Genomic DNA, 16,491 nt, shown 5'->3' with positions numbered 1-16,491 from the left:
TCTTTGCTATTCATCTATAAATCTCTCATAACAGATGTTGATTTATTTTGAGACATATAAATGAAAGTTACTATAAAAATAAAAACTATTACTACTAAGCATGGAAGAGAATGTAAATTTCAATACTTACAATCATCCAGATCTAGAAGGGAAACATCTTTGGTAAGAGGATTTCTATCTTGCTTTGTTTTTTTTTCTTTCCCCTGTGAAACAAGAAATAATTCCTTTATTGAATGTTCTAGTTTAAAAAAAAATCTATGAAGTAGTCTTTAACATTTCAAAACAAACATTCTTCCTTTGTTTAGTCTTCCAAGAAAAAAAAAAATCAAATTAAGCTTCTCTATGGTTATGTGAAATGTTTTTTTGAATCAAAATTTTTATTTCAGTTGGCATACAGTATTTCTTCTCCACCATGCAAACTTTTATATTTAAATATTTTCTTATTTAGAGGTAATAAAGGATTTTCAGAAAAAATTTAACAGTAAGTAATGATTTTATAACCTGACAATTTTTGATAACATATAAATCTAATGTGGCTCTTCAGTAGGAAGTGTACGAACATTCTCAAAAAGAATTTTTAAACAAGTTGATTTAGGAAAAAGAAATGCTCAAACAATACATGCTTAGCTCTGAAACTGTCAACAGACTTGTGACTGATTAGCCTTTCTGGATGTAGTTTATGACAGGCATTGTACTAGGTGCTTTATGTTTCAACACTGGGTTGCATTAGACTTCTTTTGCCAGAGCTATTCGTTAAAACCTATAAATGACGGGGGAGGGTACAGCTAAAGTGGTAAAGTGCATACTTAGCACGCACGAGGCCCTGGGTTCAATCCCCAGTACCTCCTCTAAAGACAGATAAATAAATAAACCTAACTGCCTCCCCCTAACACCTCCCCCTCCAAAAACCTAGAAATGACATTTTTAGGCTCTTGCTCTTTAGGGTTGAAAAGAAATCACTTTCTTTTGTTCTTCCTTTGGGGAGAATAAGTATTTCAAATATATCTGCACATAATTAGGGCTTCCTCTACCTTAGATTTGCTTATTCAATCTACTATATTTTTGAAACACGGATGCCCACGGACTAGATTCCTAAGCCTGAGATATTCACAGTTTGGTTAGAGATTCAGAAAAGATGTGTAATCTTAAAAAAATAAATAAATAAATAAGGTGTAATACTGAGTAGTAGTATAAACAAAAACCAACAAAGATGAGGACATTAAATAGATGTATTTGGGTCACGGTTACTAATCTTTATAATCCATATATTTTTACATTAAACTTTCCCAAATCAAAGGCCAAAATTTAGTTTTTGCCAAAGCGTTTCTGTTCATTTATTCAATCACTCATTCATTCAATAGGTATGTATAGAATCTTTAATAGGTATCAGATTCTGTGTTAAGCAATGGAAGTAACACAGTCAAGACAAAGTCCCTGCCTTCAGATAACTTGTAACCTACCAGTGGAATTTGTATCTTCTTGTTAATGGGAATTACTACAGACATTTGTGAAGTATTCCTCTCACTACAGAAAGGTATTACTAAAACAAAAGGTACATTACCATCTTTTAAAGTCTACATGGTGTTAGAGCTCTTGCAACAGTGCAATACATGAACAAGAGCAATGCATTAAGTAATATGTCAGGTAACGTTTTAGTGACTTTAAGCCTTGCTTGTTTTTTCCCTTATGCCAATACTCATAAAATATATTTTCAAGGATCATACAATAATATACATTAAAACACTAACTAAAAACATCAGTACTGGTTTTCTTCCTCAAAATAATTATTTCTGCCACTGAAAACTCCAAATCATCTAGATGGGTTTTAATTTTCATTAGTTATTTAAAAACAAAACAAACAATATTTGCCCCTCTCTCCATACCTGAAATAAATAACAATTTTTAGGTCTGGGAAAAAATAAATAAATGTTAGTGTTTACTAAGATGAAATGTAAAAGCTGCAAGTAACAAAAACAGATTCCAAATGATTATGTCATCTCAACTAGAGTATCATTCCTGTGAAGAAAGAACATATAACAGAAAGAGGTTATCACCATGCAACTTATCAAAATGCTATGCTGAGCACAATGGGTGTAGCTTCCTATAAGCTACAATGGTGCATGACTGTCTTTATGGAACTGTAACCTCCCCACCTGAAAAATTAGAAACCTAGCAAATCAAGACAAAGTTAAAGCTGGAGGCGAGTCTATATGCCTTATTTTCTACTTCACAGCTAAGAGTGTGTAACAGTATCTATTAAATACACATCAGGTCACCTACAACAAGGGACAGAGCTGCATGTGAAAAGTGGCATAATCTCTTATTAGAAGCCTAAAACAAAAAGAAAAAAGGCTCTCAAAAGGACAGAATTTCATTGACTTTCTGAGAACAGCAAATAACCAGTGACTGAAATACAACATTAGCAACAGATAATGGTCATCTCTGCTGAACTGAAAAAGCCTTGCATACCGAATCAAAGCTATAAAAAGCCTCGTGATGTGTTTGGCATTCCTCTCTTATACTATACTTCATTTTTCATTTTAAAAAATCCATAGTAAGTTCAAAACATTTTCATACTTAAAGGATCTACTATAAAAATAAAAATCTGAATCCTAAACAAAGAAGTTAAGAGCCCTATTCCATCAAACATTTCTCCATTTGCAATTCATCTTGGTAATAGAGACAGAACCTAGGTAAATGCATATAGGACTTGAGGCAGGAGATTTTTCTTGCTCAATGCATAATTCATGTGCTCCGCCTGCAAAGTGTGTAAAATGAGAATTTCACACCGCAGCATGAGCCATGGAGCTGCAGAGAAAAGGCAGATGAAATCATATTTTACTGTGTGAATTTTATTTCTTACCCTCCCAATATTTATACAAAACCATCATTGACAAACCAAACACACTGACAGATCACCCACTGTTTCCATTGTGTTAGTACTTGAGAAGAGATCAGGCAGAAAGATAGACAATTTGTTTTTGTATATTTTTTTAAATAGAGGATTAGGTTTTTAACAGCTGAGTGACTGTATTAGACTTTTATAAGGACAACAGTAACCGATCTTAAAATCTCACTATAAAAATACCTGGTTATCAATTCATCATCCTCAAATCTCCATTTTGTTACTATGGTATTCGATTATACACCTCAACACATCAACATTTAAAAAATAGAATACAAAGCCACAGGGCTAAAAAACTGATTTCAATTTAATATATTTCATTTTAAATAATAAATAAAAGATCCTGGAAATACTTATTAAGCTAGAAATACTACAAACAAAACAATGTGATAATATATCTAAAGATTTTTTAAAAATCTATTACATATGTTCACTTTCATGCTGATTTTTTTAAAAAAAGCAAGTAGAAAAAAAGATCTGACACAACAAGCATTAAACATGCTTCCTAAGAGGACACCGTCATAAAGAGGTTTCAAATTTAAAACTATAAAACAAGATAAACAGTATGGAAAGTTTGTTAAACCCATACTATGCTTTGATATCAACAAAAATTCAGGGCTTATTTCTAGCCTCACAGGGCAGGATATCTGCATGAGATATTTTCAATTAGAATTACCAACCAGAGACAATTTAATGACTCTCTTGCCTTCAAGTCATCTAACAAATTTGATTTTAAAAAATCTGAGGCTCATACTTACATTGTGCTTTAAAACAAAAGTACACTGGCAGTAAATTGAGACTTCGATATAAGTCAAAAAAGAAGTCTAAACTGTTAAACAAATCTTCTCTATTAGATTATACCCACTTCAATAAAAAAGCTTGCTTAATGGCATTCACTTTGATTTAAAGATCTCAATTGAAGTGAAATGATATTTCTGTTCTGGAGGATGTAAAATATGAACTAAATTGGGAAAGACATAAATTGAAAGGGCAAGACTTAGAATTGTCAGAGTAAAAACCAGTATTCTATAACATTCGCAGAAGTTATGTAATTGCAACAGTCATAAATACCTGGAAAAACACAAGTAAAACTTGTTTCCTACTTCACAAATAGGGCAGAAAACTAAACAGAACATAATAGTTCCTTTCACTCTTATCCACGACCTATTCACACTACATCCCATATTTACTTTATACTCAAGAATCTTTCACATGGTAGATCTTTTATTGAGGCATATCTGGACACTAGTCACAAAATCAGTGATCGGTTCACAGAGCATGTAACAGATTTAATTAGTTTCTTTGTATCTCTCAAAAAGCGATTAGCAAGGTTTTGTGAGATCCCTACAACCCGTGATAAAGACCACTGACAGGAGCATCTCAAACATTGCTAGGTATATGCAGACTGCACAATTTTTCTCAAAGCTAGTATAGACAATAATCAGTTTTGATTCAAATATGAAAATGCTCTTTATATTAAATTATTAGGTGCAAGTATATTAAATACATTTTTTCCATGATAGATTATTAGCCTTTATACAGTTTATGTAATCAAATGCTGTTAATATTCATAACAAAAATACATAAAACTATTCATAAATCTAATCATGACAAAATTTTATAATTTTAACCACAGATAATCTGAATGTTCAGCAGTTAGTGCACAAGCACTGAAGATATTAATCAGAACTGGTGTATCACAGTTGAGGTGTGAGCAGTGGGACTGACAAGGCGATAGCAGAAATAACTACAGTATACAGAACATGCTAACCTACTGGCTGGTGATAAAAGCATTGAAGCCTAGGTTCCATAAAGGAAAAAAAACACTGGTAACTTAAAAAAATATATTTTAAGTATTTCATTTATTAAATATTTTAACTATAAGCAGAACATAACTTAATTGTATCAGTTAAAAATAGGATAAAGTGATATAAATGTGAATCTCTTCTTGATGTAATGTGGCCTACATTAGTAATTTTTCTCTCCACTCTTCGGTGTAAAAAAGAAAAGTTTCCTAAGCACTGTGTAAAGTATGTGAAAACACTAAAAATAGGGAACTATTAAAACTAATATTCTTAAAGAGTACTTAGGGCAAAATAATTATTTCACAAAAAGGATATGGCTCAAATTAAAAATATTTATTATATCTATTTCAGAAAAGAACACCTACAAATAAAAATATGCTTGCCCACCAAAATAACTGCAACTGAAGAACAGGATAATTTTCTTCAGTCATCACTGATAATATGTGACTTCAAATGAGGACACACAAATGTACCACTACAGTTCTGTGTCTCACGGCTATGATGGAGTGTGGTGTTGAATGACAAACACTTCGGGAACATAAACAGTTCAACAGCGGTTCCCTTGACTGTCCTTACACCACTCACATGAGTGACACCCTCTGGTCAGTTATACTTTTCACTCCATGCAGTCAGTTTCAACCAGAAGTCCTCAGCTTATATTTTCTATAATAAGAGAAATGATGCAAAAGGAAGAACAAAGGCACAGAAACAGAAAAGCACACAGCATGCTACGAGAACCACAGCAGTTCACTGGGATTGAACACAAATGGTTAGGTTAAGACTGTAAAGGTGGGTTTGGACATGCCAGCCTGAGGAGCTGACTGAACTCAAACGACAGTGGGGCAACATTACAGGTAACACTGACATCAGTCCTGGAGCTGTATAGAAGGACTGGCATTGGGGAAGTGTATGAGGATGACCAAAGGCAATGGTCTACGAGCGAGATAATGAAGAGCTGATCTATAATGGTGGTTGGAAAAGAAGAAAAAGATATGAGAAATAAGACACAAATCTCTAGGACGTGGCAACTGTGTAAACATACAGGATAAAGGGAGAAGTCAAAGACAATTATGGGGCTACATATCTGGGAGCACAGAAAGAATGCTGGTACCAAATGGCAGATCATGTCTTCTGGCTATATTAGGTTTGGAAAATCAGTAGCTCCTTAGAGGTCTAAGAATTTGGTTTGAATTTGGAAAGAAAGGTTAGAGTTGTAGGGATTTAGTTAGAGATAGAATCATGGAAGTAACTCACATAAATGTTTTAGCTGAAGCTATAAGAGTTAATGAGTGAGTCTCACAACAGAAAAATGTAGAGGGAAAAAAGGACTAAAAATAAATTCATTCACATCAATTAATAGTTTTGAAAAAATGTGTATACTAAGCACTAACTTTGGGGCAACGTTCACACCTGGGTGTCAGAAGGGGGTAAAAAGTGAGGCAATCAAAAGATTAAAGGGTCAAAGAAGTCAGAAGAAAAACGATGCAGAGAGTTTCAAGTAGTAGGGGAGAGTTGTAGAGATAGAAAAAGAGAAGGCCACCGGGTTTGGAGAAAAATCATGGCTAATTTTTCAGACAGCAGTATCTGCAGGAAGTGATAGGAATAAAAACCAAATTAAAAGAGACTAAGAAATAATTGGATTAAGAGGTTGGGTGGAGGACATCTAGATTATTTTTCTAAACTCTCACTCTCACACATCTTGTCTCTCTCTTCCGCTCCCTTCTTCTCTTTAAATGCTAGGGAAGACCTGACTGTTCTGGTTGGCGGAGGAGGAATTAGGGAAAAAGAGACTGAAGATGCAGAGGGAGGTGATTATCAACAAAAGAAGGTCAAAAGGAAAGAATCTCAGCTAAGTGGATAGGGATCACTTATTCAGAGCCACACTCGGGGAAAAAGCAGGAGGGTAAATATAGACTGTGTGCTAGAGAGCAGAGAGGCAGGAGATGCTCACAGTGAAAGGCAGCTCAGTCTTGTGCAGAAAGCGGATGAGACCATGGGCTGCAGGTAAGGGATTACACTTGAATGTTAATTCCTAACTTGAATGGTACAAAGAGAGTTGGAAAACACAGGAGACATAAGAGTTACAAAAAGAAAAAAAAAAAAAAAGTTCCGTTCCTTTTAGCACGGGTGTTCTGTAACTCTATAACACTATCAGTCTCTCAGGAAATCAATGTTCAAGTTAAAAAATGTTAACCCTGCTGTTTTATGTTTTTACAATGCTTTACATTGATCTTTCACATTTGATTTTTTTATAATAGTACTTGAAAGAAGCAGAATCGGTATTAGCATTTCTACTTTATAGATGAGGAAACTGAAGCATGAAGATATTATCTTCCAATCAGAACACTATACTTATCTCACAGGACCACCATAAAACGAACTGTTTTCAAAGCCATATATTCAAGGCAGCCACAAGGTCCCATTTTCATGCTCAATATTCCCAAAATACATTGTCCAAATGAAAGTAAAGGAAGAGAAAAAGTATAGATGTAGTTGGGCTCCAGATTTCAGGCATATGAATTTTCAGCACTAACATACTGTCATGCAAAATTAAGGTAAAGCACCCACCATCTGCCTTCATTATTCATAATTTAGAGCAGAAGCCACAAAACTTGGTGCAAGGAGGACTTTTCTGTAATTACAGAGCTGCTTATTATTAGGAAACTGGTATTCTTGTAATTGCATGGTATACTTCAAATCACTCAGAAAGAAATAGAAAAAAAAATTGTGGTGGCTCTAAGGTGAAGAGTATTCCAAATGATGAGTTAAAACAATCCTAAGTGCCTGTTACAGATAAGAAAGGCATTATATACAGAGAAAATAAGTTATATAAGCAGAACAGACGTAAAATTATCAACAATGTGAGTAAAACCTGAATTTCTCAAGGGTCAATACTTTGAAATTTTGTACTGATACTCTACAGTAAAATATTTTCAACTATCTAATCTGATCATTGAAAATTACAAAGAAAAAACAAATTGCATCTCTGACCTAGGGTACCTCTGTGGCCTTCTGCTGCGTCTTAAAGCCCTGCTTCTAATACTATATAGGCACTGAAGTCTACAATTTTCAACTTGTACAAAACTTCATTAGAACAACTCACTTTGATTTCGCCCACTCAACATTCCTTAATTTCTTGTTAAGTCATTTTTTTAAAATACACTGATTTCTTATTCTGGGTTGTACTTACTCTCAATTTCTAAAGCTCCTTTATTTTAAATAATATCTTAAGCTTTTCTGTAATGTGCTATAAGTAGGAAACAAGAGAATATCAAACTTACTATGTGATCAAGTTTTTATAAGACGCCAGATTAATAAACCTAAAAATCTCTAAGATTTTATGTGATTTTTTTGAAAAATAAAAATCTTAGATTATATACTATATATAGACACAAGTTTTAAATATAAATTCAAGTTGAAATAGGCTTTACTACAAGCAAGAATATTTGAAACAAGGTAAGACAAATACTAGCCAATTTTTAAATACACCTATTCTTTTTTAAAATATATGCTTATTCTTTAACAATAAATCTTGGGATGGGGAGGGCAATTATTACTTTGATGAACTTATTTTCATACTTGTCTACTCAAATGACTTATTGAAGAAATTCATGTTACTAGAACAAATAAAAACAGTAGGTTAAAAAGAAATTGAATTCAGTAAAAGGTAAAGTGTCACCGTATTTTCAACATATGGAATAATACATTTATTTATAAAAAACTACTGCATTTGAAACCTAGCATCACCATGATCCATTTGCAGGAAGGGAATGACAATTAAAGACCAGGAAGATATGTAGTAGGTCTGAATCTTGTATTAATAACTACATTTTTCCAATTCATGGCTTTATTTTTTGCTGCTAAGTAGACAAGTTTCAGTGTTACAAATGTTGTACCAAAAAGCATTATCATTCTATTACATGAGTGTTTCTTGCATTTGTTTTTAAATATATGGCTACTGCATTTTATTAACTATTAAATAATATACTCTTTAACCCTTTAAAAATATTTTTATCCAAATGCCTAATATTTTTTAGAAAGCATATTAGTCTCAATTTCTTATGATGCATGCACACTTATTTTCCTTTGCTTAATACTATTTCTGTGACTTCTCTTTAATTTCTCTTTGGCAAAAGCCCCCCTTGTCACATCCTAGCCAAGAACAAAAAAAGCCATACTCATGACACTGAAGTCTCTAATTCTGGTTGGAAACGGTGAGGCTAAAAGCAGTTTCTAATTTTTCTGCAGAGCTGAGTTATAAAGGAAGCTATAATCTAAAAAAACAAAATAAAATCACAGGTGTAAATGAATGAAGACCGTGTTTATTTTACTTGTTAGTGACAATGTTAAATTCCTTTCCTGGTTTCTTTATTTTCAACAAAACACAAATCTTCAGAAATACTTTTTCTTAATTGGGAAAAGGCTATAAGACGATTTACTTTCAGCTATAACAAATGTGTTATCTCTTACCTTAGTAACTTTTCTGGATTCAGATTCACTTTCAGACTCTGATTCTGATTCAGAATCTGAAGAGCTGTCTTCTACTGAACTAGATTCAGCACTGGAAGAATCTGAACTTTTAGAGTTTTCATTTTCCTTATCCACATCTTCAGAATCACTACACAGAATAATAAATTTTGAAATATGAAATCGTTACATAAATAATAAATTTTGAAATATTAAATCCTTATATAATCTTTATATAAATAATACAAATATTAACCCTTTTGAAATACTAATCCTTATATATAAATATTAAATCCTAATATTAATCCTTATATAAAGTTTAAGCAGTCTGAAGAATCAAATGACAAGTGTTGCCATTTGTCTATTTTGCCTATGAGTCAGTCTTTATTAGAGCAGTATTTTCCACTGAGAATCATTTCTCCCTAGTATATAAAAAGACAATAAAAATAGCTTTAAAATTCTATAACATATTAATAAAATAATAAAGGCAGTATTATCTGTAACCAAATAAGTAAGAATCCATTCAAAACCAAGTATACCACATCACAGACTTCAAATGCAAAAGGTCATAAAGTAACACTAAATGGTCACATAAGTAGAAAATAACTGATAATTAAATGTTTGATTTACCAGGAATACAGATTAGGTGCTAACATTAACAACTTCAAAGATACTTAGGCTGATTTTAAAGTGCTGTCTCAAAGATACTAAGTGTTCGTTAATAAATTTAAATATTTATACATCCACTTTTGCTAAAATAGACATCCACTGTATGCATTTTTCTATCCAAGAAAATTATTTACATATGTTCCCAAATGTCACCCTTAGACATATTATATGAAAAAATGTTAACCAGTTCAAGAGAGAATTCTTCTAATGTACTAAGTCCTACTAAAAAATGTGAGATAATCAAATATAAGCTTCTGAAACAGCAAATGATTGAACCTAAGTGCTGATGCTATTCATTAATTTGTTCACTCACTCTTTCATTTAATAAATATTTGCCGATTGCCCACCATGTGTTGGCACTATGTTAAGTGCTAAGAATAACAATGGTTAGTAAGATACAGTTGATCTCCTTGTATGTCCCTTACAGAGTCTACAAATCCACTGGAGGATATAGAGAAGTAAGCTGGCAGTGACAAAGTATGGTAAGCAATAAATAATAAAGTATACTGTGTCATGAGAACATTTGAAGGAAACTTGACCAAGATTGGGATTGCATCTAGAGGAAGAGACACATTAAGTTGAGAAAGAGGAATAAAGCAGGCAGAAGGGAGGGAAGGTGACTCTCGAAGGAGAAGAGATAACATGTAAGACAGCCAAAAGGTCTTCTCTCAGGGGATGAGAGATGCCTTGTGGTCTTTTTTATTTTCTCAAGATTGAAGGTCTAGTTCTCTTTACTGTGTGTGTGTGTGTGTGTGTGTGTGTGTGTGTGTTAAAAAAAAATCTATCTTGTGCCAGGTAGTGTTAGGCACTTCATAAGCAATTACCTACTTGAGATATTTCACCATATTCCTTCTGGTGCATTGTTATCCTATAATATTCAGGGAAGTAGAGCAACTTGCTCAAGGACACATAGCCAGGAGGGGCAGAAATGGAATTAGAACTCAAGTCTGTCTTATTCTAAAGACCCTATTTTCTCCACTACCTTATACTACTCCCTTCAAATGAAAATAATTTGGAGTATAAAACTCAAATTTAGTCATAAATAGCTATGATTACCAGAAGATGGTTTTAAAGATACTTAAAGCTACTTAGCCTTAAAAAAATTATCATATAGTTATATCAGCAAAGTTTAAAAACAATTCTAAGAGACAGGCAGAAAAACACAGAGGGGGAGAGACTGGTGAGGCAAGGGAAGAATCAATATTTCCTTGAATTGATTTTTGTGGAGGAAATATGATTGCTGTTTATTAAAAATGGAGTCATGGCAACATCTCAGAGCGCATGCAATTTTATCTGATGACTAAAAAGTATGTTGTTTTTCTTCTAGCAAAGAATGGCAATTTATTATCCCCCACTTAGTGGTTAGAACATGTACTTAAAAATATAAGGTTCAGAATGTATCTGAGATTCTCTGTGGTATAATAAACAATTCTTTTAAATTCAAACATGAGCAAAAGAGAAGTCCGTTTCTGAAGACAGAAAATAATGAAACTAACATAATACATGATTATACGTTCCTAGCATATCGACTTTTGCTATCGGAAGAGATACTTAGTGCATTGGTCAGAACTCGCCCTTCCTAAGAAATAAGACACTTTTTGTGAACTATGTCATTACAGATACTCTAATACTAAATTAGAAGCACAGACCTTCTCTCGAAGAAAAGGCTGTATTACAAACCAGGTAACGCGCTTGCTGCAACAAGTGAATGATTCTGATATATTTCACTTCTAGCTTTTAAGATAAGATTTTAAAGTTAAAAGTGTTATTTTGTTATGCATCACTCAATTTTGATGGGTAATTATTGTTTACCTTACTGCTTAGAGTTTCAGATGTTAATCTAATGAAAAGAATTTACTGGTAACTAGCTTTTTAACTTTGCAATGATGAAAAGCCTGTATTAATTTAACCTACAGATTTCATTTGTTCTGAACAGGAAAAACAATATAAATCACTTTTAAAATCATTAAATCCTGACTTAAATTAATAAAGTCATAATTAGGGCATTATGCTGTGTTTGTTATGGAAGTGGCAGGGCGAGCTGCTTTAATTACTGTCTGTAATAAAAGGAGCAGAGAGCGTACTGCGCCCCAATCAGCGCTGTCAGCCACGACAGAGCTGGGCTGCAAGCTCATCAAGTGAGCGGGCAGCAGGCTCCCGGGGACAGCGCCTCGCGTGTCTGCAGAGGCCACTCACTGACAGCGCGGAGGAAAGAGACTCAGCCAATCCAGGGGATTAGCCCCAATTACTCAAAATTTTAACGACACTTTAATACCTGATAATGTTGTTGATAATGGGAGATCTTAAAAAGCGCTAACGCTTAAGTATCTTATGACCGTCTCCCTTCACAGCCCCTGACTCTAATATTTGGCTCATAATCTTTTTAATATAACATTATTTAGAAAAATCAATTGTCTTAGTTACATAATGGCAAAGTGTTGAAGGATTTAATTTCAGCCCTCAGCAAAACTGCTGCAAGAGGTAATTAAGTGTTTCATACCTACTGCTTGATCACTTAACTCAGCCTTCCAAGGTTACACCAATTTTCAAAGTGTAACCCCAAGATTTGTTCAAGTTCAAAATGAAAACTGAGCATTACAAGTAGCAGAATAAGGTGAATTAGTATTTTAAATTAGTATTGTTAAGATTTAAAATCTGTGAAAAAAAAACATACACTTATTTTCTCACTCAATGTTAGCCTGGGGGAAAATACCACAGAATATTTTTTTAAGGAAATTCTGACAAAATCATTCATTCACCCTTTTCCTTTGGTTTTGGACTTCTTCTTGGCTGCTCTTTTGTTGTCTGCTTCTGACTCACTTCCACTGTCACTCTCATCCTCACTGGAGTCCTCACTGGAGTCCTCACTGCTGTCTCCTTCCCCGTCCTGTTCTTCACTTTCATGTCCAGATTTACTCTCTGAAAAAAACAACCAGATGCTCTTTGATTTACAACCATTTAATTGTACCTAAGGACACAAGTCAAGATTCATCACAAATGAAATCAGATGCTGAATTTTATTTTATGGGACCCCACTTGTTCAACATTTAGTGGACCTTGATTGTTCAATATTTCCTATTTCGGCCCTCCGGTCATTCAGACATCTGGCCTGCTGCGCCAGGCTGGGCTTGGAGGGACTTCAACAGGCAGAGAAGGTAGTCTGGTAACAAGCAGGGAAAGGCAAAGAAAAGCTCAACCAAGTAAACCCAATGTGAGAGTACCTCACTTTTCAAACTCAAATATTTTAACTGTGGTAAAAACTGTTTTTAAAGAATGATTATGAAGATGATATAGGGATAAAAAATAATTTGTAGTATCTCTACTTATAATGGGAAACTTTCTTTAGAGAAAGAAGGAATGGTTTAATCTTAGGAACAAATTTTGAGAGGGAAATGAGCCATTCAAATCATCTTCAAAAATTTCTAAATTCAAAGGCAATAAAGCAAAATCAATAAAATGTTGTTACTTATTTTAGCTAGTACAGAAGTTTTCCATAGGCAAAAGAAATGGTAAAGCTATACTGAAGAGTTACATGTTTAAATGTTTTATGTATAAATCATGGTATATTAGGGCTCTTTGCAGAAGTGATACATATAGTATATTTATGTGTATTTTAAACATGAAGCTTAATTTTTCACTAGTTGAAATGATTATAAGTGCAGAGCTGTATCTTAGATAAGAGGACAAACTGTTGGCCCTGCCTGTGATCCAGCTGATGAAGTGTCCTCGGAAAATACCCTCAAGTTAAAATATTATTGTAAAAGATAAAAGCATCTACTTTATGAGGATTAATTTATGTATCACACATCAAAAAGCTAGGAGTGCCTATATGCTTTTGGAATAGTTTACAGTGGTGAAAGGCATAGGTTCTCAAGCTGGAATGTCCAAGTTCGAATCCTGGCCCCGCCACCCACCAGCTGTAAGACCGAGCAAGGTATTCAACCTCTCTGGGTCCCAGTTTCCTTTTCAGCAAAGGAGGGTATTAGCTACTTCCCAGAGCTGTTGTGAAGATTAAATGGTCTGAAACATATAAAGGTGATGAGGACACAATGGTCTGCCACATGGCGAGGCACTCAGCAGCAGCAGCTTTCACAGAGAGCAAAATATATTTTACCCAAATTTATAAAGACAAAACTGCTGAATAAGGATATTCTGAATTGTTGTGGTATCAACGTTAAACGCACATACATATTAACTTAGATAACTGGCTTACACTATAAATAATAAAGATACATTTCAGCATCTAAGATACTTTCTCATGTTATTACACAGGAGTTCAATATGAATCCAGTTCACTTCAGGCACCATCATTTAAATTTTTATGTTAGGAAAATTCTTGAGGAAATCTGTTTATCCTCAAGAAGATTTGCTGATGGGAAAAAATGTAGTAACGTCTAATGAGAAAAGTTGCCTTTTCCCTCTGTTAGCTAGAATGGAACTGTCACACGACTCACTACTGTATGTATCCAGATAAACCTATGAAAAGCCCTAATGTTAATGGAATATTTCAAATATGTACTGAAAATGGTGAGCCCCTAATCACACATGAGCTTGTGAATAAGTGAGATGGAGACCAGTATGTACACGATGCACTTGTAGCTACATCACATGTCTTCCTCAATGGTCTCTATCATTCTTGAAATTCTCTTCTCTGTGAAGTAATTTTCTCCATTTCTCAAGCTTGTTACTTTAGAAGGTAAAGCACCATAGCTTGATTCATCAGATATTTAACACATAGATTTTGATAGGGAAATAAAGGGGGAAAAAAATGAATGCATTACTTCTATGTAAGGTAAGGGATGACGAGATAATAGTGAGGGGCTCTGGCTTCCCAAGGAATAAAGGTTTCAGAATAAAGAGTTGCCATTTGGTCTTGGATCAGATAAGTCTATTAGGTTAATTCTTAATAGGTGTGTTAGAAAGTAACTCCAAAATATTTTTTATTATGCAAATCACTCAGACTTTTAATACTGAAGGGATTTATAAAAAACCATGTAACTTTACCCCATATTAGATACAAAGAAAGGTAAGTGCATTTATTCAATTTGCTAAAACCCAGGAATTCTAAGTCCTTCCTATTTAGTATTCTTTTCATTGCATACAGTTGCCCTGAATCTTTTTAGCTGTTTGTTTCTTTACAATACACAAGTGACTTATTAATTCTAGCTTTACCTCTATATAAGTTCATGTACAAGTTGAAGAGTATAAAATAGATTAGAAAGAGACTACTCGAGGTTTAAAATAAACTACATTTTTACAAAAGAAAGTTACTTTTAAAGGCCCACATTAAAGGCTTATTAAATGTAAAATTATGTTTTTCAATACGCTAATGAATGCGACAGGCAGTGTGGGCTCAAGTTCAGGAAAGCATGAGTTTCTGTTTCAACTCTCAACATTTATTAGTTTATGTGTCCATGAGACAACATCAAATAAAAAGAGGTTACAGATTGTTTTGAAAACTACACAGGGATATGTAAATGAAAGGAATTATTGTAATAGTATAAACTGTATTTAAACCTGCTTGTTGAATATTATGTTCTAGGCCTTGCTGTTTTACAGGAGGCATAGCACGCAGGCCATAGTGAACAATGTTTTTCAGTGAGTTATAAACCCTACCACTGTCACTGCTGCTCTCAGAAGAGTCCTCTTCCTCCTCAGATTCAGAATAAAATTTCTTATCAGGATTCTCTTTCTTTGCTTTTCCTGCTGGGGTCCATTCTTTTGCCTGTTTAAAAAAAATGTAAATTAAATATCAATGAATTCTCATTAAGGGATTCAGTCCTCAGGCAAACTTAACCATTCGAATACTCTGTGAACCCAGAAGAAAGTTCAAGGCCTCAACAGAGGAGGCAGCTGTTAGAAGTCCTGGCATTAAGTCTGATTCCCCTTTACCACTAAAGAGAGGAACACAAACTCTCACTCAGAGACTACTGTGTTAAACCAACAGCTTTATTTTACATATGATTTAAAACACTTTTGTATTTGTTGGTCTACAGAAGATTTAAACTAAGGTAGGACAGCCTAGGAGATGAGGGCAGTTAGAGGCAGACACAATAAGAGCAGTAAGAAATGCAAGTTGACAGCTTAATAATGAGGGAAAAGGAAAAAAAAATTTAGTGTAGGCGATAAATAGTCCTTATCATCTCCACAGCATAAACTCTGGGGTAATCCTGTCACTGACTTCTTTTTTTCTCTCATACCCTAATCATCTAATCCATCAAGAAAGCCTTCAGCCACCTTGGTCCTGTACCACCTCGACCAGCTCTCTCCTGGATTACAGCAGCAGTCTCCAACTGGTTACCCTGGGTCTAGTCCCACCTCCCATCCCCCAGCTCCAGGTTGGCTCAACACAGCAGTCAGAATGATTTTATTAAAACCCAGTTCCAATCAAGCTCTTCTTTGGTTTGAAACCCTACCAAAGGCTCCCTGTTTCACTCAGAAAAAGAGAAGTCTTTACAACAGTCTGCTCGGCCCTCCCCGGCCTCCCCTTGCCTCTGTGTCCTGCTGCTGCTCTCCCTCCTGCCCGCTCTGCTCCAGCCGCTCCTTACAGATTCTTCAAATACCCCAGGCATGCTCTCTCTCTCCCCTTTAGGCCTCTCCCCAAAGCTGCTCCTGTTCCCAACACCCTCCCCCAGATGACTGCAT

General features: G+C 34.4%; 1 protein-coding gene across 1 annotated transcript in view; it reads right to left on the bottom strand.

The window, feature by feature from the left end:
* AP3B1 (adaptor related protein complex 3 subunit beta 1) overlaps nt 1–16,491 on the bottom strand; it is a 221,021-nt gene that overhangs the window by 70,083 nt on the left and 134,447 nt on the right. The window contains exons 18-21 of the mRNA XM_072958469.1: nt 15,463–15,571; nt 12,606–12,765; nt 9,181–9,328; nt 131–203 (exon numbers count right to left, since the gene is read on the bottom strand). Of these exons, the coding sequence (XP_072814570.1) occupies nt 131–203; nt 9,181–9,328; nt 12,606–12,765; nt 15,463–15,571 (490 nt within the window). The remainder of the gene's footprint in view (nt 1–130; nt 204–9,180; nt 9,329–12,605; nt 12,766–15,462; nt 15,572–16,491) is intronic.

This window comes from Vicugna pacos, chromosome 3 (assembly GCF_048564905.1).
Source record: "Vicugna pacos chromosome 3, VicPac4, whole genome shotgun sequence".
Taxonomy (NCBI): domain Eukaryota; kingdom Metazoa; phylum Chordata; class Mammalia; order Artiodactyla; family Camelidae; genus Vicugna; species Vicugna pacos.
Note: the sequence above shows the minus strand (reverse complement) of the source record. Positions and strands in the feature narration are given on the sequence as shown.